The 27,449-nt window shown below is 35.4% G+C and overlaps 4 protein-coding genes and 1 long non-coding RNA gene across 11 annotated transcripts; 1 reads left to right on the forward strand and 4 right to left on the reverse strand.

Moving 5' to 3' along the window:
• The first annotated feature begins 3,726 nt into the window (after positions 1–3,726).
• Positions 3,727–12,118, forward strand: LOC114762961 (syntaxin-132). Of its 3 annotated transcripts, none has more exons than XM_028952557.1 (13): positions 3,727–3,902; positions 4,512–4,625; positions 4,853–4,909; positions 5,682–5,730; positions 5,940–6,028; positions 6,132–6,205; positions 6,291–6,333; positions 6,411–6,471; positions 6,608–6,633; positions 6,718–6,795; positions 7,409–7,489; positions 7,583–7,648; positions 10,341–12,118. In XM_028952557.1, the coding sequence occupies exons 1-13, from the start codon at positions 3,885–3,887 to the stop codon at positions 10,500–10,502; spliced, it is 918 nt and encodes a 305-aa protein (XP_028808390.1). In that variant the 5' UTR covers positions 3,727–3,884; the 3' UTR covers positions 10,503–12,118. The 3 variants fall into 3 exon arrangements, with proteins under 3 accessions (XP_028808390.1, XP_028808389.1, XP_028808391.1); XM_028952556.1 differs by lacking the exon at positions 10,341–12,118 and adding an exon at positions 7,752–8,200 and having other exon boundaries at positions 3,729–3,902; XM_028952558.1 differs by lacking the exons at positions 3,727–3,902; positions 10,341–12,118 and adding exons at positions 4,339–4,357; positions 7,752–8,200.
• LOC114762962 (uncharacterized) lies at positions 10,983–13,761 on the reverse strand. Of its 3 annotated transcripts, none has more exons than XR_003742304.1 (2): positions 13,245–13,761; positions 10,983–12,635 (listed from the first exon to the last, which is right to left on the reverse strand). It is a non-coding gene; the product is annotated as an uncharacterized LOC114762962 (long non-coding RNA). The 3 variants fall into 3 exon arrangements; XR_003742303.1 differs by having other exon boundaries at positions 13,162–13,761; XR_003742302.1 differs by having other exon boundaries at positions 10,983–12,717; positions 13,162–13,761.
• A 963-nt stretch (positions 13,762–14,724) lies between these two features.
• Positions 14,725–17,690, reverse strand: LOC114762960 (isocitrate lyase 2). The gene is made up of 4 exons (XM_028952555.1): positions 17,635–17,690; positions 16,257–16,625; positions 14,929–16,162; positions 14,725–14,833 (listed from the first exon to the last, which is right to left on the reverse strand). The coding sequence occupies exons 1-4, from the start codon at positions 17,662–17,664 to the stop codon at positions 14,739–14,741; spliced, it is 1,728 nt and encodes a 575-aa protein (XP_028808388.1). The 5' UTR covers positions 17,665–17,690; the 3' UTR covers positions 14,725–14,738.
• Positions 17,691–20,913: 3,223 nt separating this feature from the next.
• LOC114762969 (MYB-like transcription factor ETC1) lies at positions 20,914–22,416 on the reverse strand. The gene is made up of 3 exons (XM_028952566.1): positions 21,871–22,416; positions 21,500–21,587; positions 20,914–21,412 (listed from the first exon to the last, which is right to left on the reverse strand). The coding sequence occupies exons 1-3, from the start codon at positions 21,917–21,919 to the stop codon at positions 21,325–21,327; spliced, it is 225 nt and encodes a 74-aa protein (XP_028808399.1). The 5' UTR covers positions 21,920–22,416; the 3' UTR covers positions 20,914–21,324.
• Positions 22,417–23,622: 1,206 nt separating this feature from the next.
• Positions 23,623–26,840, reverse strand: LOC114762968 (protein translation factor SUI1 homolog 1). 3 transcript variants are annotated; one of them, XM_028952564.1, is made up of 5 exons: positions 26,755–26,840; positions 25,207–25,296; positions 24,904–25,109; positions 23,984–24,037; positions 23,623–23,888 (listed from the first exon to the last, which is right to left on the reverse strand). In XM_028952564.1, the coding sequence occupies exons 2-5, from the start codon at positions 25,241–25,243 to the stop codon at positions 23,844–23,846; spliced, it is 342 nt and encodes a 113-aa protein (XP_028808397.1). In that variant the 5' UTR covers positions 25,244–25,296; positions 26,755–26,840; the 3' UTR covers positions 23,623–23,843. The 3 variants fall into 3 exon arrangements, with proteins under 3 accessions (XP_028808397.1, XP_028808398.1, XP_028808396.1); XM_028952565.1 differs by having other exon boundaries at positions 25,207–25,279; positions 26,755–26,833; XM_028952563.1 differs by lacking the exon at positions 26,755–26,840 and adding an exon at positions 25,493–25,974.
• Between the last annotated feature and the right edge of the window lie 609 nt (positions 26,841–27,449).

A 27,449-nucleotide genomic window follows, 5' to 3' on the forward strand; every position in this document is an offset into this window, starting at 1 on the left:
TTCAAATATGTGTTTTTTGTTTTTTTTTGTTTTGCCCAAGTATATTTGTATTTTTGTTAATTCTCATTTTTTGTGTTTACCATAATTTTCCCCAATGCAAGAGGAATTAATCCTCAGATTATGCTCTTCGTGTCTCGCGTACTTCCGATAAAAGGGCGGTGATTTTTTTTTTGACACATACTTTGTATTTTTCAGGAGTTGGGATACAAGGGTGCAGTTTTTCCGTGAAACTTGCATCCACTTTGTTATGAGTCACTTACAGGTCCTTGTGTGGCATTAGTTACTTTTATTTTGCTAAAAGCTACACAATGAACATTATACTCCTCTTATTCTTTATATAAGACCTAACTTAAAAGTTAATATTAGTTCTATATATAAGACCTACTTTACATGATATTTTTAAAGCCTACTTGAACTTAGACGTAAAAAAGAGTCACAGATTTGGGCACAACACAAACAAATGCAAGTGATAATATCATTTGAAAAAAATAATGCATGCAATTAAAAAATAAACGTAATAAAATTTAATAGTAGAGTTATAGTATGTTATGAAGAACTTAGATTTTATATATTATTACCCATAATCCTTTGTATAAATCTAGATTAACTAATTTTCAGAAAATTAGTTAAGCTAGATAGTTATAATAAAAGGAAAATCACAAAAAAAAGGCCTTAAAAATTACAAATAGGGACCTATATATTACAAGATTAGTATGGGTTTTGACAATAATTAATTGCAATTAGTAAAAGGAAAATCACAAAAAAAAGACCTTAGAAATAAAAAATTGTAAATAGGAACCCATTACAAGATTAGTGTGGATTTTGACAACAATTAATAAGCAAATAAGAATAATTTTTGTGAATGGGTTCTTGTATGCAAATTTTCAATTTTAAGGTCTTTTTTATGATTTTTCCTATAATATAAATGAGTACCATCTTTTTTAAAATGTCATTATTAATCATGGGTATTGGAGTTACTCCTTAACAAAAATTCTTTAACATATACAATCACTATAAAAATTACATAGGAAGAAAAACATAAATATATATAAAAAAAAGTAGATTGAAATCTTTTATTTAAAAGCAAATTAAATTTTTAACTCGTTCTTATATTTAGAATTGGAACTAGTATTATATACTGATTAGATTAGTCCATGGCTCCCAGGTGGTACAATGTGGCCGCGGCTGCATTTCTTCAATTGTAAAATATTAGATTTATTATGATTTATATCTTAACGTGCGAAAAAATACTTTCAATCTTGTCCAATTAATTAGAAGACTTGGCTTGAACAGAATTTGAACACGGACTAATCGTATGATAAAAAAAATCAATAAAATCGATTTAAAAATCATGTGACGAAGTTTTTTTTTTTTTTAGTTTACAAAAATCATGTGATGAAGTTGTGTGAACACATCACTTGCCTCCTTAATTATGCGATTTCTGTCAAATTCACCGGATGACCTGGGGTGCAAGTAGTTAATTAATCTGTTGGTGTTAGTGAAGGTATTTTAATTTTTCCTTTTACCAAATTTAGCAAATGTAGATCAGTTCACGTAATTTCCTTGTTTTTGAATGCAGTAAATAGTCTACATACGATCCCATCTTTATTCATGGAAAATAATCCATTCGACCTAACAATAACGGGGAAGAATCAATATATTTAAATTAAATTATGAAAAAAATTACATATTAAATATAATTGGATTTTCACAATTTCATTTAATACTATTAGGTTCCAAAAAAACATTAATATTTACACATCATATTATCTTATTTACAAGTCAAATTAAACAATTTAATAGTTGTGAGCGACACTTCCATGTTTATAAGTCAGGTTAATTACGTAGAATCAAACTCATATAGATTGTAAATATTAATTCTTTGGGACGTATATATGAGTAATTTTCTCATTAGTAATTTAGAGTTTAAACTCTGGATGCCAAGTAAGATAGATTTTCAAGTAAATCTTGAAGATTTACAAGTCAAACTTCTCAGCTTTGCTAGTCAATTGGTCGTGAGCCCTTGGTCAATGTCAATCAAAGAGAATGAAGAAGAACATTCATGTAATTTCACATAGGAAATTAGTTACAACCAAGAACCAACTCTTGTTACACTTAAAAATTATGTTCACAAATTTATATATAGGACTTATTTGTAAATAAGTCTCTTAATTAAGACTTATATATAATTTTTTTGATTTTTTTTTCATATATTTTATTGGTGAATAATATTTTAATTTGACCTTAAGCAAGGCCCGAGGGAATAAACCGCTGGAGTCTCTGAAGAGCACTCCTAACTCTGAAGATCTAAGAGGGCCAACTCATTCCAAAGTCCATTCATATAACAGTTAGTTCATACTAGTCTATTATATCTATATATCTACGTAATTATTTGCACAAAATTTTTATCAAATTGTATTATTTCATAAATTATAAACAATATATAAATTATCAACACTCATAAATTATAAAAAATGTGAGGATTTTGTTATCATGATATTATGATATTTGAATCGCAATTTATAGCAAAAATTGCCATAAATAAACCATATCATGTATATGAATATAAAGCTGTTAATTCTAATGCCCGAAATTCCAACATTAGGCATTAGCTGATGAAATTGCATGCTTCTCGACTCCAGCCTCCACCTCTCTGATACGTCGACAAGCTCCGACAGAAAAAAGAGTAACCAGTGGCCGGTAGTATGGTAATATTACCTCCGGTACTTGTAAAAATCAGTTAATTAATTTAAATAGATTAAAAAATTAATTAAGTTATTTATTTGTAATAAATAGGTGTTAATTAGTTAGAACTACCATTTGATGACATTTTAAACATGTACAGCTACTACAATGATTAATTTGAAAAAATGAATAAATATAATAAACAAGATGGATTAGACTTTTATATTTAGAATCAAATCAAATTTTAAATTAATTTTTATATTAAAAGTTTTACTTTAAAAAATAAAAATTCCACTCATTTTGCATATATAACCGTCATATTTTATTTATTAACTATAGATATAGATGTATCTTAATTAAGTTTATACGCTTTTGCCGTATTAAACTCAAATATAACTAAAAATAGAATTGAGGTCAACCAAAAAGGTAAAAAGCACAAATATTAACCTTTTCATAAAATCATTATTTTTGGCGAATTTTTTTTCATAAATATAGAACTAATTGTACAGAATGTTAAAAAATAAATGCCATAGTTGAATTCTACAAAAAGAATTATTTTTAAATACCTATTTTTTAATAGATGGTTATGTTTTGCAAAGAATTAAATATACTACTCTATTCCGGCAAAAAAAAAAAAAAGAATATGCTGCTCTATCATACTTTGTTTCCTTTCTAAAATAATTTCGTTACAAATAACTAATTTTTTTTCAGAAAATATAGTAATCAATTAACAAAATTTCGTATTAATAAACAAATCAATATAACACTCCCCCATTCAAAAGATAAGATAAACTTTATTAGAAATTTTTTTTTATAAGATAACATTCACTTTTATCTAAATATTTAATATTTTTTTAATTTTATCCCTAATATTTACTCTCTTTTTTCTTTGATTAATTTATTAATTTATTATTAATAAATATATATTTAAAAAAATACATATCTTATATATTTATTGTTTTAAATTAATTAAGTTTATTTTACATTATTAAATTAAATTAATGCCAACGACGGGATTCGGCCGTATGTAACGCCTTTCGTGCCAAAGCGTTTGTTGTCTCTGTGTTGTTTCGCCGGCCACCGTCCAGCAAAGCATTATTACCGTCTTCAGACTTCAATCTTCGTATCTTTCCCTTTTCTTGGTTTGCACAATCTCTTTCTCTCTCCGCCCGCTCCAAGCCCGTTTTGATCTGATCAAGATGAACGACCTGCTCTCTGTAAGTCCATATCAAATTCTATTAACCAAATTCCACATGCTTCCATCAGTTCGTGTTTGATTACTAGTTTTGAGTTTCAATTTTTGTTTCCTCTTGCCGAATTTTCTGCTCTTGTTCTGATTTTGAGTGTTTGATTCGACAATATGTCTGCACTTTTCAGTATCACCTGATAGTGTGGTGCTACCCCGCCCCGCCACCTCCCCTTCCTTAAATTTAATAAGAAATTATCGTGCTTGATCTCCAAGGGAATTAGAAAGTCGTCAAAGTTTCCCTAAAGATACCGTCTTCCTTTAACTATCAATCAATTTCTATTGTGAAAGTTCGTAACTCGCCTCATTGGGACTCTAGTTGTACTGTTGTAGTGTGCTCTGCTTTTCCAGGATTGGTTATGTTTGCTATTTTAACATTGCTGCGTGAATTGGACCCAAAAAGGAAGGAAGGCAGGGGAAGCTGATGTAATTCTTTGGTTTCTAGGATGAATTCTGAAAGTAGTTTTGGCTCTTTCTTCTATTGTAATTTTTTCACTTTGGTGTGAAATTAAGCATTAGGTTGTGCTTCCACCTCAAAATGTATAGATAAGGTTGTCCTATTTGAATTATTTTCTTGTAGGATTCATTTGTTGGCGACAGCAAAGGTCAGCCTTCTCGACAGAGTGATATTGAGATGGGAACACAAGGTCCAGGGAACAACTATGACATGGGAATGGATGCTTTTAATAAGCAGGTGCACAATTTTCATGCTTTTTAAGCCTTTTCAGATTCAAGATGTTAATTTGTCTACTTGGCTTTGTACACATTTCTTTTCTCATATAATTAAAACTAATGTGAGTCTTGGAGCATGAATCAAACTGATCAAACTTTCAATTCCCTTGTCTTTCTTTTCAGCAACGAGTTTGTTAATATTTCAGTTCAATATCTAACATTTACTAATATATTTAATTCTGGTTGTAGATCGCAGAGGCTGATAAACAGATTGATAAGCTGTCGGGGCTTCTTAAAAAACTTAAGGCATGTACTTTTTCTTCGTCATATTCCTTATCATTATTGGCAGTAAGCTCTCAAAGGTTATGATCTGTAAATCAAATCTTCTCTTTGCTGATACTTTATGTAAGTTCCGTGATTTTGTGAATAAGAGCAAATATTATAAAATTCATTGAATTTGTCTTTTACGATTTTTTTTAATCAAGGATTTGGTGGAAATTTCTACTCCTGCTAGTGTTTGGATCCTTACCAAGGGTCAACAATACTAGTATAACATATTGTTGATGGCTTATTGTGTAAAAGGCACTCGTGCCTGGTCACACTTAGTATTATGTAGATCCTTCTGGTTATCATACATAAAACCATATTATTCAATTGTCTTTGTGTGGCTGAAGCTCATGCAAGTTCCACTCTACACCACAGTGATCAGGGACTATTCCTGCATTAATTTGTTATCTCCTGGGGACTAGGTGGACAGGTGAACCAAATCATTTAATTACAGTTAAGGGAAAAGAAATAGTAATGAAGTTAAATAATCATAAATTTGTCAAAATTGACCATGACAGTCAATTCATTGTAAATTTCTACAATAAACTTCAATGGAACATATTTTTCATATTTGTTAATTAACTGTTGAATTGTTTCTCCTTTGTGAGTGATATACTCCTTACTTAGAAATTCAAGTCCATTGTTATGCTAGTTTGAAATTTAGTAGTCATTTTGGAATTTCTAGAATAGATGTTCTTGAGTGCTTCCTCAGATGATAACTGTTTCATGTGAGTAAGGGGGCTTTTTACAGGAAGCCAATGAGGAGTCCAAATCTGTCACAAAAGCTTCAGCCATGAAAGGTATATCATGGTGCCATTTCTTTTTGTTAACATCAGAACTGAATATGTACCTACTTGGTTTTGTAACCTGCCAGTTATTTCAGATGAGTAGCAGTTTCCTTGGCAACTCAGAGGAGAAATAATTATTACTGTTTAACAATGCATCACTATTGGATGTTGATTTTTTTTTTTTTTTAACGACACCAACAACGCTGTGAAATTGTTTTCAGCTATCAAGAAGAGGATGGAAAAAGATATTGATGAAGTTGGAAAGATTGCACGTACGGTCAAAGCAAAAATAGAAGCTATAAACAAAGATGTACTGAGATACTGGACAATTTTTCTGTTATTAGATTCCAGTGGTATGAAAATTTAAGGAACTTTGAATAAGTATGTAATCAGGTATTGTTCTCTGTATGCAGAATCTAGCCAACAGACAAAAGCCTGGTTGCGAGAAGGGAACTGGTGTTGATAGAGCGAGGATGAACATGACAAAGTTAGTTGCCAGTGTATAAATTTATTGTTGTACTTCATAAAGCAAAGTAGAAAGCTGAAGTTTTTTTCCCCCATTGACATGACAGTTCTTTGACAAAAAGGTTTAAGGATCTAATGACAGAGTTTCAGGTATGTTAACCTGTTCACATTATTAGCTGGCCATCAAAATTTCAACTCTATCTGCTGATAGATATAGTATGTTTCAGACTCTTAGACAAAGAATACAAGATGAATATCGTGAGGTGGTAGAGAGAAGAGTTATCACAGGTTTAAATATTCTCCCTTATGACGGAATTATTATTGTAACAGTATGATAGTACAATTGTTCTTTTGTTTACTTATCTATTTAGTTTATCTTGTTCTCATGTTTTTCAATTTGTGATTGTATGATTTGATTAATCAGTCACGGGAACTAGACCAGATGATGAGGTAAGTCTGAAGTGTAAATTTGTGATTTGAACTATACGAAATATAAATTTTGTTGTAATTGGTCAAGTTTAATGACTGTCTTAGACAATTGACCAACTAATAGAAACGGGAAGCAGTGAGCAAATCTTTCAGAAGGCTATGCTAGAAACGGGAAGAGGACAGGTACTTGGTTTGTGATGTTAGATATGAATAAATTTAGACAGTTTCATGCATTTTGTTTTTATTCAAAAAATAAACAAGGGATCATTCCATCATATTCAGTGGCCTTCTTTCTATATAGTATCTTCGGATGGTGTGTTTTATTGAAATTTTTGGCGGCTTTATTATTTACTGAAAAGTAGTTGTTCCAATGGGACAATTATTACGGGTTGTCGGGGGTGTTATCATAAGTTGCTCCTCTGTGATTGACAAGTGGTGTTAATAGATTGATTTTCTGATGGAAAATGCCTTCATTTTAGACAATGAAGCCATCCCCTTAATACCAATCTAAAGATATACATCCTTACTGAGATTTATGATTATGCTGGAAAGGTATGAAGCTGGACTTTTGGAAAAATTGGACAATGAACTTCATACCTACTGTTTTGTTGGTGTTTCGTTCCTAGTCTTATTTTATTCATAGCCGTAACTGGGGCTTCTTTGTTGATATGAAATTTTGCATTATTTGATATGATGGTCAGTGGAGCAAAAATTCTGCTTGCTTTGTTTAATTCACTAACTTTTTGATAGATTTGGTTCCTATTCTTTTTTATTCATAAAATTTGGGATGTCATAGGTGTTAAATACAGTGGAAGAAATTCAGGAGAGACACGATACTGTTAAGGAAATTGAGAAAAGGCTTCTTGATTTACACCAGGTTTACCTGCACAGATCTTAATTTCACGTTTTAATAATTTAGATGATGATGATGATGAACGGTTTATCTAATGCCATGCATGTTACTTCTCAGATCTACCTTGACATGGCAGTGTTGGTTGATGCTCAAGGAGAAATTTTAGATAACATTGAAAGTCAGGTTTGCTTGTGTTTTCGCTCCCCTGATTTTATGATTGTATATGCTTGCACATAGAATGCGGAGTATTTTTAGTCGAGTTTACATTAATCAGAACCTTATTCAGGTTAACAATGCAGTCGATCATGTCCAGAGAGGGACATCTGTGCTACAAAATGCTAAGAAACTGCAGAAGAACTCTCGAAAATGGATGTGCATTGCCATCATTATACTATTATTGATAGTAGCTGTCATAGTTGTTGGTGTTATCCAACCGTGGAAGAGTAGCAAGGGCGCTTGAGTGTGCTACTCTGCTCCTTGTCCATACACAAATACACGCGCTCGCACGCACGCTTATATATATAGTGGTTTGATTAGTTGAGATAAGATTTGCTAATTTTCTTGAGTGAGTTAGCGGCACATCTTGTTTTCATGTTTATTTTGTTAATTCTTGGTCTGTTACTGCTGCTGTGATTGACTTGACTTCTGACTAATTTATTAATGGTGTTTTGCCCGTAGATGTGAAAGTCACATTCCTTGTAACCTTCATAAATCCGAATATTTTACATTTCTAAATTGATTGCAAATAATGCAGTTGAAAAGGAGAGTAATGAGAAAGGATGAGTGTAAAAATAAGGAAAAAGGGTTCCTAGTTAGTCTTATATTTCCTCCCGGATTCTCTCTTCCAAGACCGTAGAAGATCCAATATCAGCATTCATTTGCTTTGCTGATTGTATTGCTACTGCTATTCTATTGAAGAACCCCTTCTTAGTTCCCACACAGAGAGAGAGAGAGAGAGAGAGAGAGACTAATGTGGAAGCATATTTAAGGGAAGGAGTGAAATTTTGGGAATAAGGAGCAGTGAATTGTAGGAAGACCATCCTCGTATCCACCTTCTTAAACTCCTTGGGACTTAGACTGAAGGTGGTCACGGGACGATGTTATTTTAGGTGGAACTGAACTTTTTAAACAAGCATTCCTTTGCTAATATTTGTTAGGATCAAATAACCACAATACGGTTTGTGGGTTTAATTTCAAATTTTGAATTGATTAATTACATTGTAAGGTTATTTGGTCGGTAGTGAAATGAGATTACTACAACTAAATTGAGGGTTAAGGTACATACAATATCTTGAAATATTTTTTCAGATGCATTCAGTACCTTAAAGTATCATGTGGTTATTTAGTATCTTAAAGTATTTCTCTAGATGCTTCTAACATTGTAAAGTATTTTTTACGTACATCTAACATCTCAAAGTATTTTTTTTAAATTGCGTCCAACACCCAAAATATTTTTTGGTCCATCTAGCACTAAGACAAAAAAAAAAACTTCAAAATGCTGAATACACTTAGAAAATATTTTAGTATGCTAAATGCACCACAAAATGTTTTTGGGTGCTACATGTTCTTGAAAAAATATTTCAGAATACTAGATAATCTTAACCTTTAAATTTATTTTATTTGTTTGCCCTTTGTCATATTCAAAGTAATAACTATTAAAAAAACTCCGGTATCCATACTTTTTTCAAGATATTTCTTATCTCACCAGACATTAAAAGGAATGCTATTTTCCCTTTTTCAAGTCAATCATGATTTTGGCGTACATTCAGTCACTAGTGGTCCACACAACTAGTCACTGTTGGCAATGGCACAGATTGTACCAGTGTCCCAATACAGAAGGTTGTGACTTAACATGGATAACAGGGCATGGGTTAGACAAACTGTGAAGGACTAGTGATAAATCATTGTCAATTTCCCCTGAAAGTGCATCATTTTTCTTTTGTATATCTCTTTGTGCTTCATGCATAATATTAACTCTTCGTTGCTAGTATTAGTTTCTTGAGTATGTGGATAAGTTTCACTTTCTGATTTTCTTGGCTTTCAAATTAGCTGCTGGAAATGTCAGTTTTACATCTATTGGCCCTTTGACAAGTAAGATTCACTCCTTATTTGTGACCTCTAACTCAGCCGTGATTTCCGAAAAATATAAGAAGTCTGCTTCTCAAAAGTCATCATTTTACCTACCCAACATGATTTTGCTTTGTCATGTCTCTCCTCTTCAAGACGATGATGTTAAAGCACTCATCCAGGCTAGTATTATCTCCTTAGATCTCTCTCTCTGGGGTAACTACCCTGCCGTCTATTCCCCAAGTTTCTTTTACGGTAAAACCAAATAATGCCATGTTTGGAGAACATCAAATAGTATCATCTACATTTTTATCAAATACTACTCGAGTAGAATAGGATAGGGCACTTTTTGGTCGGTAAAGTAAGGAGTCCAAGATCTACAGTCTACACAATTGCCGGAGGCTATAGGTTTTTCTGTGGAGGAAAAATCCGAATTTCCATCGCATCCGCACGTCGCATCCTCCAATGAAGATTCTTCTGTCTGATGCCTCCTAAACTTTGGTTTCATTTCCCAGATATTTCATTACTTCTGAGATAAATGAAATATTTTGATGTCATATGGTGTACGCTAGGACAAAACGTTTAACTTTTTATGACCCAGTATCACACGATCGAGTTGTTTCAAAGAAAGTCTTTTTATTGTTTATATAACAAACATTTCGAATACTCAAGTGGAGAGTTCATTTCCTTCTGTCTAATATATAATCGAGCTTCACTTATGCCTTATGATGCCTTGTCCAAGCCATGCTCCCCCCCCCCCCCAAAAAAAAAGACCTAACAGATGTTTACGACATTCTCTTTTTAACAGGTGGCAAATGCAACTGATCATGTGAAATCGGGTACAGATGCTCTCCACACTGCAAAGAGCTTGCAGAAGAGGTCAAGGAAGTGCATGATGATTTCCATTATCCTTCTCCTGGTGATCGCCGCTATTGTGGTACTCTCTATACTTAAACCATGGAAGAAGTAACCAGTAAGAGAAAAGTAATATCCATCTCAATGAACTACTTTACATGTCAGTTTTCCCCGTTAAATAAGCACTTTGACAATTGATTGGCCAGAGTTTGTTACTTGCACAACTGGCCAAATTTGCCTTCTTTTTAAGAATGCATGCACGGCTGATGGAGATAAAATTGCAATTTTTTTTTATTTTTTATTTTGGCATCCACTGCTTTCAAATTTTTAACCTCGTTTACCGCCTTCTTCTGTGAGAGCCCTGTATACTTTCAGTTTCAGTAGATGAAAGGGTTTCTGGAAAATTAAACAGGATATCAGGCTCTAATATCAGGCAAAATATAGAAGCCAGCACACGGAGGTAAGCTTGGATTCTGTTGAAGACATGTATTGGAAAACATTAAAATGATTGAGGATGATTAGAAAATCCAGAAAAGAGTAGAGAGATGCCAAGACTTCAGAGCAGATATGACCAAAGTAGAAGTAAACTCACTAGTTAGAGGACAATAATCTTAAAGTCAACATTGAGTATAAGAAACTGCAATTGTGCTTTCATCAAGTAAGATCCCATCTAAGTTCCATAAACCTTACACTGAGTTAAAGCTTCGGTAGTAAACCTTACACCGAGTTAAAGCTTCGGTAGTCTTACCATCCATTCTCTGCATTGCTGGTTGCGGCCGATATCTTATGTTGATGGAAAACACTCCGTTGAACACTATCGCACAAGATCAATATTGATGATTGCACTGGAACATATGTAATATAGATTATGAAATATCAAAAATTCCCCATGTCCGAGCATTCAGACCAAGTTTTAACAAGCCAACATGAAAGAAAACCTGGGGGCAGGGCCTGGAGCAATCACTAATCTTGCTTATCCTTGAAATGAATAGACACCTAAATATTGCATATTCCTTGCATCTGAAAGAGAAAGACTGCAGATTTAAACTTCACTGTCCATATGCCATGAAGGGCAATGGACTATTCTGAAAGTTTGATCATTTCTATGAGAAATAATAGTTAATAGAAAAGATACCAACTTCAAGCTGTTACCACCAAATCGAAAGAGTTTCACTATTCCCATCCCCTGGATAATACTTAACATATTCCCTTTCCATTGTTTTGTATTATGTCGTCATCCTTCCAAGACCTTTTTTAAGATTAGCATGTAACAAAGGTACATCATCTAAGTTCCCAAAGTTCCATTGCAATTTCTGATGTGATGTTTTGAATGCCAGCTTGTTAAGAGAAATATATACACCTTCTGACACAGCTTCCTCCTTCATCCCTTATCTAAACTCTTGCCTTTTAAATGGGGAAAGAATTATTATTTTATGGGTACTTTAGGTGTTCTGATTCATCTTAAGCTACAAGGACTTCAATTTTATCTTCCCTTTTATGATGGACAACAATATGCATCGTATGCACTGTGGTAAGAAGATAAATATGAACCCTTCACCTTAAATCTTCAATTTCAAGAGAGTCTTTGGGACGATAGCACATCTGTGTCACTCAAAAAATGAACTCTTTGGCTGATATATCAAAGAGAAGTGTTTTGCATTCAAAGAAGAAAGTAATCATATTATTCTACTCTTTTAGCTAATGAATATTTATATACTATTTCACTGCCAATCTATGTATTGAAAAAGAGATCTCCTATACTGCTTCAGTCCTGCAAGCTACAACCATAAACATTGTCATGAATAGTATTAACTAATTCTCCATCCATAATTTGCAATATCATGTCAACAACCCAAAACCTTATCTGTACCTTGAGCCTAACAGAAAGATGCCTTAGAAGTATGAATATCCCAAGTGAAATTCTAACATGTCGTGGTAAACTTTCTATTTAACAAAAACTTCTTAACCACGAGAGTGAAAAATACGGAGAGACATGAAAAGTATACAGACCCCCAAAAAAAAAAAAATGCATGAGCTAATTTTACAAATTACTGAATCTAAGTAGTGATAATTCCACTTGTATGAAAATCTCGAGCATAAAGGAAGGGAAAACACAACATTATGCAGAAACATTATGTATGACCCAATAAACAAAGCACATGCTTATCTCCGTTATTTGTATGGTATTCCCTTCTTAGACGATCTTTCTGTATCTTGTCAACTTCCGTTGTAATCAATTTCTGACAGCCTGTATGCATTTGTACCTAATCAATCCTCAAACACCATGATTTGTATGCAAAATACCTCCCTCTTCCCACATAAAGCATTCTCTGTATGCTACCAAAGGAGCTATCAGACAGATAAAAAATACAGCCAGTGCACAAAGAATTAGCTGGGAGATACGATGGTTGTGGATTATCCAAATGCATGTGAAACAGAGTCTGCAAGATGCTGGGTAGAGGGGGGCGAGGGGAATTTTGTCCTATGAACTACTTTTGGGTTTCTGAAGGTTCGAAACGCCAATTCTGTAAGGGAAAATGGCACAAATAACTAGGGAACTGAAACAAAGCAGCCTGCATTAATATTTTAACAAAAATTGGTGACGTTTGAGGTGAGCATTTGAATATACCATATAGCAAGCAGAAAACACATCAATCCATCATCCTTTCTGGTAAATGACACGACACATGAATTTTTTTCTTAATATACCGAAGACATAAAAAGAAAACAAGAAAATTAACCAATATGAAAGCAAAGAACCGAAAGATCCTTACCTGGCAAAGATAAAGCAATTTAAATTCCAGAATTCGATTCAAGTGCAAGTGACATCGAAGGCCTCAATGAAGTTTCAATTTACCTTAATCTGAATCCCATAACTAGTAAGCAGATATATCCTGAACATTTGTTATTAAAAATCATAGCGGGCAATATAAATCGATTGATCCGAATCTGACCAAAAAAACAAAAGCAAAGAACGGAGAAAAAATTGGGAATCTAAGCATTCATGTTCAGGCGACCGAGATCGAAATCTAAGTCTGCACTGAACTTGTTACGAAGTTAATTCATTAATATTCAAACTTTTGCTTTTTCATGAGATCCACAAAGCCGAACTAACCCACAAGGCGAAGAAGGAAACAGAACTACAGAATAAATCAACACAGTCATTCTTCCTTTCAATTTCCTCAACAACCAAACAGCATATAAGTAAGATCGGCTTAGATTTATCGAATTAAAATAAAGATAGTATGGCACGAACTAAAGTGAGCTAGATAATAAACGCATTAAGAGGTCGAAAAGGAAGATAAAAAAAAGCTCCGAAGAATCAAAGCGTCTAGGAGAAAATCAAAGATAGGTTGAACCTGAGAGAAGGTAAAGTTTGTGCCTTGGAAATTTTAATCATCAGAGGAGAGCTTGCTTTCAGATCTTCGACTCCGACGACCTACAATCCTTGTTGGCCGATCAAGTCCAACCTTCTCATCTGATTGATGGTGCTCGGTGTGGAGGAGGAAAAGGAAAGAGACACTGCGAGTGCGAGAAAGCGACAGTGGATGTAAGGCGGAAGGTGACAGACACAGTGCGTTGGCTAACGTGGCAAATAACGCGCGATTATAGTGTCAACGCATCCACAGGCCATAGCAGGGGTTCATTCGGGGAAGAAAAAAAAACTTTCTTGCCTAATTTTTTATTTAATGCAAACATTAATTTTATGTTTAATATGAAAATGGAAAAGCTTTTTTTTATTGGCCGGAAAAGTTTGAATATGAAAAGGAGCCGTTGTTTTCTTTCTTCCCTTGTGTCATGATTTTAGGTAATTAAGGAATTTGCTTTGAAATTCATTAAAATAATGGTTTAGAACCAAATAAGATCTTTCATGAGCTTCTTGAAAATATACTCTCCTTAGAAGGTACACTTACTCTCAATTCATGACATAGAGTATTAAAAATTAAAAATTAAAAAATTCCCAATTGTTGCCAAACAAAATAAAAATTTAAACGAGGAGCCGCGTATATTCACTTCCATATATGAGTTCTTCTCTTCATTGGAAAAACTGGACGTAATTAAGATCCATTCCTAATGCATCGTTAAGTCAAGTCAACATCAGTTAACGAAAAATGAAGAGGCAGAAAACAAAATAAAATAAGCTTCAGGGGTATTATTTCGAGCATAAAAGGATTAGACCAAATCAAACAACAAAAATGAGTTCCTTCCTCCTCCAATGAGAATTCGAGGGCTTTAACGAGCGCGAGACTGAGAAGTAAAACAACAGCAAAATGACTCAACAATATAGTCTAGACAGTTATTATTCCTGCACGTTTATTCCAATCCTTAAAATACTTGAATTGGTTCGATTCTACATTCTGGCCTTGGCAACGACCACAGTCCCTCCACCAATATCCACTGTTCCAGGTCTAGTCCAAGTTTGCTTGAATTGCTCCTCAGTCACTCCTGCAAAACAACATCAAACAACAAAAATCATTATAAAGTTCCAATCTTTATTCACAAAGCAAACACAAAAGATGTTATGTTCCTTCATGACTTACCTTTGCCCATTGCGGCAGTTGACGCCACTCCTCCCTGCACAGTCTTAAGGTACTTATCATAATAATTAGCCCCTGCCCATTTCTGATGAGCAAGTGTATCAACCCCATTATTTCTCTCCTCTCTCTGAATCTTCTCTACATAAGCCAGCATTCCCCTCTTTGCAAAATCCCTTGCAAATGTTGAAGTAATTAGTGCATTTGAGTGTAAACCACCCACAGTTATGAACTGCCACACGTACCCCAACTTTGCAATTCTGGGTATGAACTCAATCATTTGTTCATCAGTCATCCCAGAAGCATCCCAGTTAAATGATGGAGAAAGATTATAACCCAGCATTATCTCTGGGTATTTAGACTTCACCCCTTCAGCAAATTGGGCACACTCAACCAAATTGGGGTGTTTGGTTTCCATCCATAGCAAATCAGCATGTGGAGCAAAAGACCATCCACGTACGATTGCTGCCATAACAGACCCTTTGAATCTGTAAAACCCTTCTCTTGTTCTAGGCAAGTCCCAATCCCAGAAGAGGTTTCTCACGCCCAATCTCTCAGCAATCTCTCTTCCTTCCTCATTAGACAGACACTTCTCATAACTCGAATATCGCATCCATTCATTCAACCTCCTTTTCTTATCTTCTTTCCCAATACTCATGCTCTTAATTGCATCTTCAACTGCCTCAGAAAAAGTTTTCAACCTTGCTATTGATAGCCACTGGTCTTCAATAGCCTGAAGCTCAGCCCCGTTTTTCCCCGCAGCCATATTCTCTGCCATAAGAGTGGCCAAGCTTTTTCCTTTCAGGCTCGGGTTGGTCACACCCAGTATAAACTGATGGTCCCTTGTGTCTATATTAGACTGAATCAGAGTAGCTGCTTCTGCATCAGTTCTAGCCACCAGTACTGTTTCCACTCCCATCACATCAAATTGCAGCCTCGCAGCCACAAGCCTATTGATGTGTTCACTAATGGCCACTAGAACTTTTCCTGCCATGTGACCACATTTTTTGGTCACAGAGGATTGATCTTCGATGTGGACACCGGCAGCACCACGTTCAACAAAAAGCTTGCAGAGCTTGACAGTGGCTGTAGTGCCGCCAAAGCCGGTATCGCCATCGGCTATGATGGGTCTCAAGTAATCAACATATGGGGTTCTGGCTCTTTCTTCTCTGCTCATTCTCATTCTTTCTTCTCTCTGTTTTCTGTCATGGAATTGCTGGGCAAAGAATAGGTGTTCAACCTGAAAGAAGTCATGATAATCATTAGAACATGGAAATGTAGAATTGTTGTGTTTCACCTTGAGTGGTATTATATGATATGACTGTATTAATTACCTTGTTGGGGACGGTATCGTAAGGGTAATCGGCGAGGTCGGGGCCGGGTTCGTTGGTGGTGGCGGCGGTGGAGGAACATTGCCAGCCGGAGACGTAGATGGTATCCAAGTGGTGAGCCATTTGGGTGACCTGAACAGGATCGAGTGCACCAAAGGTCCTTGAGGCTGTGCCATTGGCTTGATGGGTCTTGAGGGTTCGCCATAGCTTCTTGGCCATCTCGTTGGACCCATAGGTTTGCCTGAGGTTGCCTCGCAGGGCCACTACGTCCCTCGCCGAATACGGTCGCCGGGTTAGCCTGAACCTCTCCGAGTTCCACCATGCTTGCACCTCTGCTACTTCAGCTTCAAACCTTGCTTCCTCTTCCATCATCTGTTCATATAACTAGCTTTTCATGAAATTATCAAAAAAGAAAGAGAAAAATTGAAGGGAGAGTGATTTTGGTTCAGAATCAGAGATTCCTAGTATTGTTAGCTAATTTACTATTTATGTGTGGGTTTCCTCACAGAATTTCTTCTTATCCAACAAACGCACGTATCAGTACTACACGTACATTCTCATTATTACATCTGATGTTAAATTCTCTGATTTAGAGCGTTCAGAGTTAAAATTCCCAGACTTGTATGATTGATATCCTCATTTTAATGAAGGAAACAATCAGACAAACAGTTGCATGCTAAGAAGACCTCTTGAAGGTTAATATAATAGTCTTGAATGTCTTATTTTCTGAATGCTATCGAGATTCTCTGTTTCAAAGCTAAACCATGTGCACTTGAGTTCCTTGGGGGAAAAGTGAATACTAAGTTTCGTATTTTGCTTCAGGGTCGTTGCGGAAAAAATGGATATGCTCCAAGGTAAGTAAAATCCTTGGTCTTGTATCGAATCTCCAAAGCTAAAGTCTTCTCTAAAACCAATTCTGATGGGCTCAGGTGTTTGAAGTTTATCTTTAATTAGTCGTTATTTTTTAAATTTATATTTAAAAAGCGTCTTTATTTTTTTGCCGATATATCACCGATATGCATAAAATCTATAATCTATAGCAAGTGTTTACTTATAAATCATGAATAAAGTGGCTCAATTCAAACTGGGTGCCACACACGGTTCCCGCCATCTGGTATCATGAATCTAAATGCATTGCAAGATGTTATTTTCTGAGGACTCGAACTCACTGATCAGTTAACCCAGAAGAGATCGCAAGGTTCACATTTATATAAATATAGAACAAGAACTTGTCTTATTTATCCACCAAATTAAACAATGTAGGATGGATAACTAGACTGCAAGAGCAACAGACTAAAACTCTACGTATATATTGCACAATAAAATTTATGTTGAAGCTCGGTCATAACAAGACTGAAGAAATGAAAAAGATAGGGCTTACCAAGGAGGGCGCAGAGAAAGATGTAGCCATGGATATATATAAAACTTCTCTTTTCTTGTTCTGTGTAAATAAATCGGAGAACTAGGAGAGGTTCATGGAGGGAAAAGCTGCTGCAAGGTGTTCAATTTATACGAAAGAAGGTTCCACTGCATGTGCTTCTGGATCGCATTCATGATTAAATAATCAAATAAAATATTTTTATTGCCATATATGTCATCAGGAAAAGATCGAAACTTGTCAATTTTTAGAGTTGCATTTTGAGGCAGACGTATGGTGATGGGTTGATGGCGTTCTATACATCCCGTCCCTCAACTCTTTTGTCATCTTTCGTTATCGTAGTATAATCAATTTCACGCCATCTTAACTGATTCTGTTTTCCCCTCTTGACTTGGCTGGCTTGTTCGTTCTCTGTCTTTGTAAATAATTAAGGATCTGTTTGGGTATCCCCAAACCGTGGTTTCAGAAGCACTTTTCCGCAAAACGAGATAATCTCCTCCACATATTTACTTCGTAATCCGTAAAAACACTTCTAAAACAATGGTTTGGATTTTATCCAAACACACCCTGTAGATTACGTAAATTTGCTTTTTAATTTGAAACTCTGCTTCCTTAATTGCCTTGCTAACTTGTTGCACAGAATAAGTATATAGAGGCCAATATAAAAATCAACGCGCTTAGATTTCTAGTAAAAAGAATCAATCTCACGAATCAAAATTTGAATTTCTACTGGGAGAAACCTCCACTGTTCGAATAGTAAAATGTGTAACAAAAGGAATATAGGAAGAAGATGGGACGTTGGAATGAGATGTGTACGTCCCAGGGGGGAGAGAGGTTGTGCATTATTGGGTTCGGGAGAGGAATGTCAGGATTGGATTGGTGTAATGATGAAAGACACTAAGTTATGAATTACGATAAGGGAGGCTGGGGGGGCGGGGGGTATGGGAGCGTGGATGGATAGAGAGATAAATACAAAGCGTGAGGAATGAGGATAAGTAAGTCAGAGGGTTAGGAGGAATGGGAGGTCGCTTTTATCTTGGGATTTACAACGTTTCAGTGCCCATAAGCATGATACTATGATATCGTGGTTGGATTGAAATTTACTTTATTTACATACAGTTTTAGGGGTGTTTCAAATCATAATTTTAAAAGTATTTTTATGATATACGAAATAAATATGTGAAGAAATTTGTCTCGTTTTGGAGACGGTGCTTCCAAACACCTCTTTAATAGTTGGCTGCAGATAATACTGCGAAGATTACGTTTTGATCACTTCGAGACGCTCATCTTCCTCGCATTTCTTTTTTGCACCCTTGACCAGAATAACATGCATGTACTTACAGAGAAAGTGGGTATTTAATCAGTGTTTCATATGTCTATATCTATATACAGATGTCTCAATGCTCGTTAGTGAAGTAAAAGCTGGAATATTCAAATCTGCTGCAAAGCTGTTTAGATTTAAAGTTTTTAGATCTATAATTTTCTGTCTTTATTTAAATAAAAAATAAAAAAGATTTAAAATGTTTACCGATTCGCGGTCCCCACTGTATGGCTGTGTCAGAGTCAGAGAGATTGGGGGGGTGTTCACCCCTTGGATAAATCTAAAATTACATTGGGCCTAAGGAATTCTTTATTGGGCTTCAGAAGGCTTAAGGAGAATCTTTTGTTCACTTGGTCTTCTAAAGATATTGGGCACCGCAAAGCTTTGCAGGAGAATAACATGTCGAGCTGGCGAGGCCCATGACCCCTCTCCTCATCAAAAACGTCTTCAAAGAAATTTGAGTTCCAAAATTAGCCGAACGTTTTCTCAAAGAGAAGAATTATTTTATTCATCTACAACAAAAATACTCGTGTGTGCAAAATCCTCCATGCTTCAGGAAAAAGTCAAAACATTAACTTTCACTCAAATTCAGGAAAAATGTTCACATTTAATTTAGTGTCTTAATTGCGTTAAATATGATTGTCTTTGATGGAAGGGTAACTGTGGCCAACCAAAAAAAAAAATCTTGCTTTTGCTTATAAAATCATTGGATACATGTGTCGGGGAAAAAAAAAAACTTGCTCTCCCTCATGAATGATCAATTTTTGATCGAAGAGTAAAACGCGGCTCTGGGATAAAAGCGCAATCAAGAATGCCAAAAGTTGCATTCCCTTAATATGTGAAGACAGGACAGAAGAACAACACGAGAAGGAAGAAACTGAAAAGGGGATGCACGAATGTCTTGTCACTATCAAATGCAATTTATTACCTCACAAGAGAGAGGGGAGCAAAAGGCTTGTTCAGATGAACATTTTCTCTCACCCTGCTTCATGGTGATTCTAGAAAATAACATGATATATATATACACTCTTTTAGTTTTAAATATAAAATTCTTATACTAATGTGTATAAAGGTTTTATATTTAGAACTGGAAGAATATTATATATATATATATAAGTAAAAAATGTCTTATGAGTCAGATGGGTCACATCTTATCCATGTGTCTATTTCTCTTTTACACTCCTGCATTGTGTTTGCTGCAATAGACAATCATAATTTGATGATGCCGTACTGTAAGTGTATAGTTTGTTTGTTTAGGTAAATAAAATACTTGTGTTTAGTTCTATGAAGTTTTCCTGATGACTGAGAAGTAAAAATCTAACGGTCGAGTTTAGGTACGGCTGCAATTGAATGTGACTCTCCGTATATCTAACATCACGTACATCGTACTTAGGAACCGAATAAGACCATCTTCATCTGAATTGCCATATTGTGCTGTCTAGTTTTTAACATTTCTTCTTCTCTTAGACTCATTACATTCCTGCACATTTCAAATTTCCGAAGAATACCATAAAAACTTTAGCATAATAATGTTGATATGAAACAGAGGTCTAAACTTCGTGTTTAGAATTATCTGATCTCGATCACAAGCTCCAGGATTATTTAGAACTTCCTGTTTATAACATGTTGAATCTTGATATGAAACAGAGGTCTAAACTTCTTAATTCCCTGTCTGGCAAACTATTAAGAATGGATAATTAAATGTTGCGGCTACGTTTTACATCGACACCTGAAATTGTTTGTCAATTCAATGTTGTGTACAGTATGTGTCAGTGCTTATGCTTCTTAGCTGGCAGAGAAGGCGCAAGCTGGATAAAATTATGAAGCCCAATTTGTTGAGAAGAAATTTTAGCAATTTTGGTTGGTTAGAAAAGGTCAGGATTATATATTCAGTTTCAGGTTACCCCCAAATGCCCAGTTTTGTTTGTGAAGTTACTTCACAAGGCATCTTTACAATTTAATTCATCAGAAAAACTTTCACCTTTCACCACTCTCTCTTATTTTGAAGGAATCCGTACCAACCCAGAATGCCATAGGCTACGCGCAGGTGGCTTCCACCTCATATGGCAATTCAAACAAAGAAGCAACAAACATCCAGAGAGATTACCATAGCATGTGCTGGAGGCTATAAGAATGGGAAGATACACGCAGGTGGCTAGCACTTCAAATAGCAAGTTATGACGAAGAATATTACAGAGGCGTCATAGTGGCATGCTCCTTTTGGTTACAGTGAAAACGCGAAAGACCAGTACCATTTAGTAAGGTCATCTTTGCATATACCATAATATATCTAGCTTTTACAAACTTATAAAGCACACCAAAAAAATTTCTTTGTTCTAGGAGTGGATGAAACTTGGGCCATTTTCTGATGCTTATTCACTGGTTGAGCATCTTGAAGTCCAGTACTTCTCTATTTCTTCTGCTGTTCTTCCAGGGATTCTTCCAGCAATCAAAGACCACCTAGGAAAGAAGTATATTATCTCTTAAAGCTTTTCTAAATCTTGAACGAAAATTCAGGGATAAGTCAGAACAGGGAAGCATATTCACCTCTGACCAACCAGATTGAACATCCTGGTTATAAGGGTTTCCTCATCTTCAGAGAACTCAAGCTTTGAAGCTTCACAGGTTTGCTCTGCCAAAAAAAAGAAGAAGAAAAAAGAAGCAACCCAAGGGAGAAAACGTTAAACAAGAGTCACTTCCTTAAATCTACACGAAATGTGCCATTTTCTCAGTGAAATACCATGACTTGGTCCCTATTCTTCTGTTCAAACACAAGGTAAACAACGTAAAGAAGGACAAGAAATGTTAGCAAACTCTGAAACCATAGCCGGCCAATTATACAAGAACGAGCGGGTTTCAAGTAGAAAAGCGTCAACGAAGCAATCAAGAGAAGAAGACATGTATAAGAAAAGGGTTACCTGTAGAATCTGCAGAAACATCATCAGAAGAGCGATCCATGTCAGCCATCGTAATACACGGACTCAAGAAAGGAAGGGTATAGTTTCAGTGTTTGTCTAAGAGGAGATGCGGGGAAGGAACTATGCTTGAAGTTTGTTGATGTGGTCAATCATTATCAAGTGTTCGGCTATTAATAGGAGAAAGCGAAGTCCAAGGACAAAGGCAACCCGTAGAGAGAAGACTGGTAGTTGAAGCGAATTCTAGTCTAAGTTTGATGGGTAGTTGGGCACTTAAATGTTTGGTTGGAGTAGATATTGCAAGAGATTCCAAATCCTTTGATGTTTGTTGCTCAGTCACACACAATAACTCATTGGTCTGGCCAAAAGTAAAAGGCCTTCCTACAAGGTATTTTCTTTAGGTATAATATTAAAAGAAGAAAGTGGAATAGTTGTCGGCGTAAAAGAAAGTTCAAAAGGATAAATAGGGTTGAAATGTTACCTGTCCTGGGAAAAATATCCACCTCATGACCTGATTTTTCTCAGAGTTGGGATTAATGTTCGAACCAGTAACGGTATTAATTGAAGAAAATATGAAGGGGGTTGTTGAAATTAGTGGTAGCTGGGGATTATGCTGTCTAACTTGGTGCAATCATTGAGAAAAAGCCAAAAACTTAAATCTAACAACCCACGAGACTTGATCAACTTTTATAGTATATTTGAAATAGTACAAAGCGCCACTGAGAGAAAAATTAAACAATTAATAGTATTGCATCCAGAGTGTGGTTTGCTTGTACTTGTTAGTTAATCTTAACAAGTCACAACAAATGACTTTTGGTAAATCAGATTATGTTATGACGAACTTGAAGTAAAATAATGAAGCAACTGAAAGCAGACAGCATGACATGGAATAAAGCGGAGGGTTATAGATTTACACAAGAACAATAGCATAATGAGTACGGAGCAAAATTTGGTGGCAGTGGTTGGTTCATGTTGACGAAAAAGGAAGGGACGGTTCATTTACCTAAGGCTGAAGCTCCATAATTCCATGATTATCCCTCTCCCTCTATCTGCCTCACGGCACAGCGGCACAGCCCCACATACTATCGGACAAAACTTGCGTTCACTTTCCAAGGCGCTGGACATGCCATTGATTATTCCACAAGAGACATGAATACGAACCACTAGCAGACAATACCCTCCGAGAATTGGGCCCGCTCATGTAACAACCCCTAAATTATTTTTTAATTATGATTTATAAAATAGGAAATTAATGTGAAATTTTTTTTTGACCTCAACTGCATAAAGTATTTTTATAAATAATTTTTAAAGCTATATCAAACAGACCTAAAGCGGCAGGCCTATAGCATTAAACATAATCATCATTTATCAGTGCTAAAATTAAAATTTATTTTGATATTCAATAAAAAAATTATTTTGACATTCAATAATTCAATAAATATAAGCATATAATCAAGATGCTCTTGGCGAGCAGAACGGTGAGAACTGATTTTAATACATGGCCGTGAAAAATTATAATTGCAAACTCCAAATTAAATATATTTATAATTACAACCATCGCTTTCATAAGTATTTATACTTGAGTATATTTAAAATTTCAAGTTACAATTTTAAGGCTTTAAAACATGAAACAGAATCCATCACGCAAGCTAACAGGATTTTTTTAAACCATCTTCCTCCATCGACCATCATCAGCTTGAGTGACGAGCCCGATTCGTCAACATTCCAGGAGCAAAAGAAACAGAAACGAAAATATACTGAAGCACCCACGGAGACACAATGACAAATTTATTGCAAAGATCCTCTTGGCAACAACCATATAGTTCTATCACATGAAAAGAAAATAACCATCCGAGAAGGTTCAAAAACAACAAAGAAGATTATATAAAGTTTTCGGATTTATCATCAACTGCTGCTATGAGTGTAATACGCAGGCTATATAACATGAAACTGAATTATCCGCTGCTTCTTAGGGCCTAGAAACCATGAATCTTGATCTGCTCCTTCTTTGCTATTCCAGCCTGTTTTGTCAAAGTACAGAAGAATTCATGGAATTATAACTCCGCCTATGGTGTTCTTACCGTTTAAAAAAAATGCCATGAGCATACTTATTTACCTGCACAAGGAATGTGGAAGCGTTCTTTCTTTGATCTCCCTGAAGTTGTATGACCTGCATCCATAGAGATAAGGCTTAGGCTTGCTGGCTGCTCTCATTGACAAGGAGAGACTTAATCCGGCAACCAATAACACTACTCACAATAATGAAACGATAATTCCTATGTGCTGGACTAAAATGAAACAACGCTTCTTGAGGATGAAGGATATCTCGTTTATTTCCTTAACTTGAGAATTATAGTTAATAGGGAGATCAAGTGGATCAAGACTTAAATAAATCTCCTTTACGTGTTCGCTATCATGTAACTCAATAAAAACACAACATACGCACATCTTTTCCTACCTATCAGTAGACCATTGACCTCGGTTACAAGCTTTTGCCACAAGGTAATTGTCCATATCCATAGCTCATCGGTTTGATCTATGGAGTGTAAACTAGGAAATCAACGAAGAAAAGGAGAGACTGGGGGCAATACTGCTTGTTCAAAATTTTATCCAGTGAGTCATGGCCGTAAGAAAGAAGTGGCATATGAGTAGGGATTAGGTGTACCTAGGGCTAAGGGAATGAAATTGTGACTGTGTTTTAAATCCTCCACTTTGGACACAGTGATGATGTTTAATCTTTTGGTTAGTAAAGTGAGTTTGGGAGAGTAGTGGCCTCTCGAAGGTCCAGTAGCTTATGTTCTTTGTTCCTGCTCTGTGGTGTGTATTTTGTGTCGTTCTGTAACTGTTTTTTATTGTAATTTCTGTACATGGGTGTATGAGGCAGATGGGATTGGCTTGAATCATTATTTCCCTTGTAATCCACTTTATTATTCAGTAATGGTATTAGCATTGTTCATAGTCCATTTCTGATTTTTGTTTTAAGATTATTAGGGTAGAGGGTTCGATAACATTACTTAGCAAGTGAGAAGAACAAACCTGGCCCAGCTCGGGGTCTTGGACAACAGTACCATTACAGCAGAACTCTTTCTTCAGGTCCTTCAGTATCTTGCTATAGCTGTACTCCTTCTTCAGCCCTTGAACAGTTGTCAGGCTTTTCCTTCCATTGCGTTGCTGCACACGCACATGAATATACTCCTTTGTCCCAGCACCGGAGTCCTCAGCATTTGCATCAGCAAAGGGATCTGCCCAATAATCCATTCATGTCAGCAATTGAATTGAAATGTTTAAATTGTCAGATATCGTAGATATGTTCAAATTCAAGACGGATTAAAAGCTTACCATAAGCAGTTGGAGTCTGTTCATCGAATTCAGACATGAACTTTGCCCTTGGTAGGTTCTCGCCAACGGACTTCTGATTATGATAAACCACTAAAAAGTAAGGACTGCAAGTGGTCAGGGAAAGCACAGAAAAAATAAACAACTAACATATATTTGCAGATACTGTTACTATTCAAGCTTGCTACTTGCTAGTTGCTACTAGTTCTCAATATGCAGAAGCATCAACAGGTCCCCAATAACAAAGGAGAACTCTAAAAATAGTCAAATACACATAACCCTGGCATACTGATGTAAGACAGTAGAAGGGCAAGGGGTGGAGCAAGAGGAAGAGGGAGTGAAGAGGTAGGCAGGAGTCCGTGGTTTTATTCTTTGTTTGCCATCAACCCAATTTACACTTAGGGCCCGGAATATGTGGGAACGAATTAGGTATAAACGAATAGACTCTATGGACAATTTTCTTCTTCATCTCATCTTCTTTCACACTTCAAAAAACCATTGTCACTACCAACACAATATCAGAGAATCAATTTATTTCATGCCAAATCAAAAACCCCTATTGTCATTAGGGAAGTTGCATTGCATAACCTCAGTCTCGGCCATATTCTTTCCAATCATCCACTTGTAAACTACAAATATAACCAATACACCCATCCTCCCATGGATATTATGTATAATCGTGTCTACCATGGGGAATGATAATCCCATCTATTGAATAATCACAATATTCCAGAAAGTATTAACCAACACACGATGTTATATGTTTCAAATTGTTCATGTTTATCAGAAGAATCAGGAAAAATTATTCCTGTATACAGGAAAGTGCACCAATATATAAGCCCCCATCCCACCCAAAAATAAGAAATAAAAATCTTCGTCACAATTGATGATTTCTTCTAATGATCAACTGAATAAGCACAATATTCAATGAAACATGAACAGCATACAGAGCGAGAATATGCTAAGTTGTATCGTCAGATAACAAGTTTGTAAAAACCTTGCAACCTTGTCACCAGACATGCCACTGCTAACGAATAAAACCAGTAATAACCCAAAGATTACCCCTTCCCCCGCCCCCTTGTCTTTTTTTAAAGAATTAGGCCAAAAAAAAAAAAATGGCAACAGGATAGCAATATACTAAGCTTGCAAATCCAACAACATAGAAAAATAGCAAATCACAAAGAACACCCACCACAAAGAAAAATAATATTAACCAGAATTAAAAGATTGAAATTTGTAAGCATATTGCCGCTATCGCAGATATGATACACCTATCCTTTTTTTATAAACATCGAAACTCGTAAATCTTTCCTTTTTAATATATGGGTGTCAACAACTATACAACTCAAATTCCCAAACAACGTATTATAAAAACGAGAAAAAAATCCAATTACGACAACGAAATGATAGGAAAGACCATAGAGGAGGAAATCCTTCGTAGAAACAAGTATCCGATACATGTGAATACGGAGAACAGGCACGCAAACAACCAAAAGGAAGGGAGGATAAAAAAATCAAAACAAAAACACGAGCGACAAGCATACGACATACCGTAGAAGAATTAAGGTGAAATCAGCTCCGAGCAAAATCCACAAAATATCGCGCACCAACAGTGACGCTGAATAGAGAATCGGTTCCGGATTTTATACGCTGGAAGCCGCTAAAGTCGGCAGCCGTATAAACGCGCCGTTTGAAAGAAAGGATCGGAGTCGTTAATGAAAAATAATCTTGACCGTCCAATTTAGGTTTTAGTTCTTTTGTTTTTTATTGGCCCAAAGGGTTTCGTAGCGCATGTCGTATGATTAGGGAGGGGTGCTCCTGAAACAATAATAATGATTCTGCTGAACTTCGCTCAAATTAGAGTTACATGTCTAAACATATCAAAATTTATAGCTCCCTTGTTTCAGTGGTTGAAGCTGTAATTCAACTTTTCTTTTTAGTTTGCTTTAGAAATACTGGTGACAACAATTTATAGTTGTTTTCTAGTAATGTTTGCTGAGTAAATTATGCAATTAATAACTAAATTACTGTAACTCAAATATTAGTTAAAATTAATTTAAACCTTTAATATAAGAGTTAGGTGACTAATTTGAATAAATTAAGAAAAAATTTTAAATTAGTTATATATAATAAATAAGTGTTATCTTTCTTAAAATATTTTTGTTAATCAAATATATTGGTTAGAACTGCCATTATTATAAAAACTATATTAAGAAAAAATAAATAAATAAAAAACGGGATTAGGA

The sequence above is a fragment of the Neltuma alba genome, unplaced genomic scaffold (assembly GCF_004799145.2).
Source record: "Neltuma alba isolate B1F8T4 unplaced genomic scaffold, ASM479914v2 tig00011249_pilon, whole genome shotgun sequence".
Classification (NCBI taxonomy): Eukaryota; Viridiplantae; Streptophyta; class Magnoliopsida; order Fabales; family Fabaceae; genus Neltuma; species Neltuma alba.

What these genes read in the sequence shown, in the direction of transcription:
- LOC114762960 (XM_028952555.1), bottom strand. Translation starts at nt 17,664, where the DNA reads ATGGCTACATCTTTCTCTGCGCCCTCCTTG. An exon ending in ACGATACCGTCCCCAACAAG is followed by an intron (nt 16,163 to 16,256) that starts GTAATTAATACA and finishes GACTTCTTTCAG; the next exon opens with GTTGAACACCTATTCTTTGC. An exon ending in AACTGCCGCAATGGGCAAAG is followed by an intron (nt 14,834 to 14,928) that starts GTAAGTCATGAA and finishes GTTGTTTTGCAG; the next exon opens with GAGTGACTGAGGAGCAATTC.
- LOC114762969 (XM_028952566.1), bottom strand. Translation starts at nt 21,919, where the DNA reads ATGGCTGACATGGATCGCTCTTCTGATGATGTTTCTGCAGATTCTACA. An exon ending in TGTTTCTGCAGATTCTACAG is followed by an intron (nt 21,588 to 21,870) that starts GTAACCCTTTTC and finishes TCTTTTTTTTGG; the next exon opens with CAGAGCAAACCTGTGAAGCT. An exon ending in TTCAATCTGGTTGGTCAGAG is followed by an intron (nt 21,413 to 21,499) that starts GTGAATATGCTT and finishes CTTCTTTCCTAG; the next exon opens with GTGGTCTTTGATTGCTGGAA.
- LOC114762961 (XM_028952556.1), top strand. An exon ending in ATCTAATGACAGAGTTTCAG is followed by an intron (nt 6,334 to 6,410) that starts GTATGTTAACCT and finishes AGTATGTTTCAG; the next exon opens with ACTCTTAGACAAAGAATACA. An exon ending in TAGAAACGGGAAGAGGACAG is followed by an intron (nt 6,796 to 7,408) that starts GTACTTGGTTTG and finishes GGGATGTCATAG; the next exon opens with GTGTTAAATACAGTGGAAGA.
- LOC114762968 (XM_028952563.1), bottom strand. An exon ending in AAGACCCCGAGCTGGGCCAG is followed by an intron (nt 24,038 to 24,903) that starts GTTTGTTCTTCT and finishes CTATGGATGCAG; the next exon opens with GTCATACAACTTCAGGGAGA. An exon ending in CTTCCACATTCCTTGTGCAG is followed by an intron (nt 23,889 to 23,983) that starts GTAAATAAGTAT and finishes TTGACAAAACAG; the next exon opens with GCTGGAATAGCAAAGAAGGA.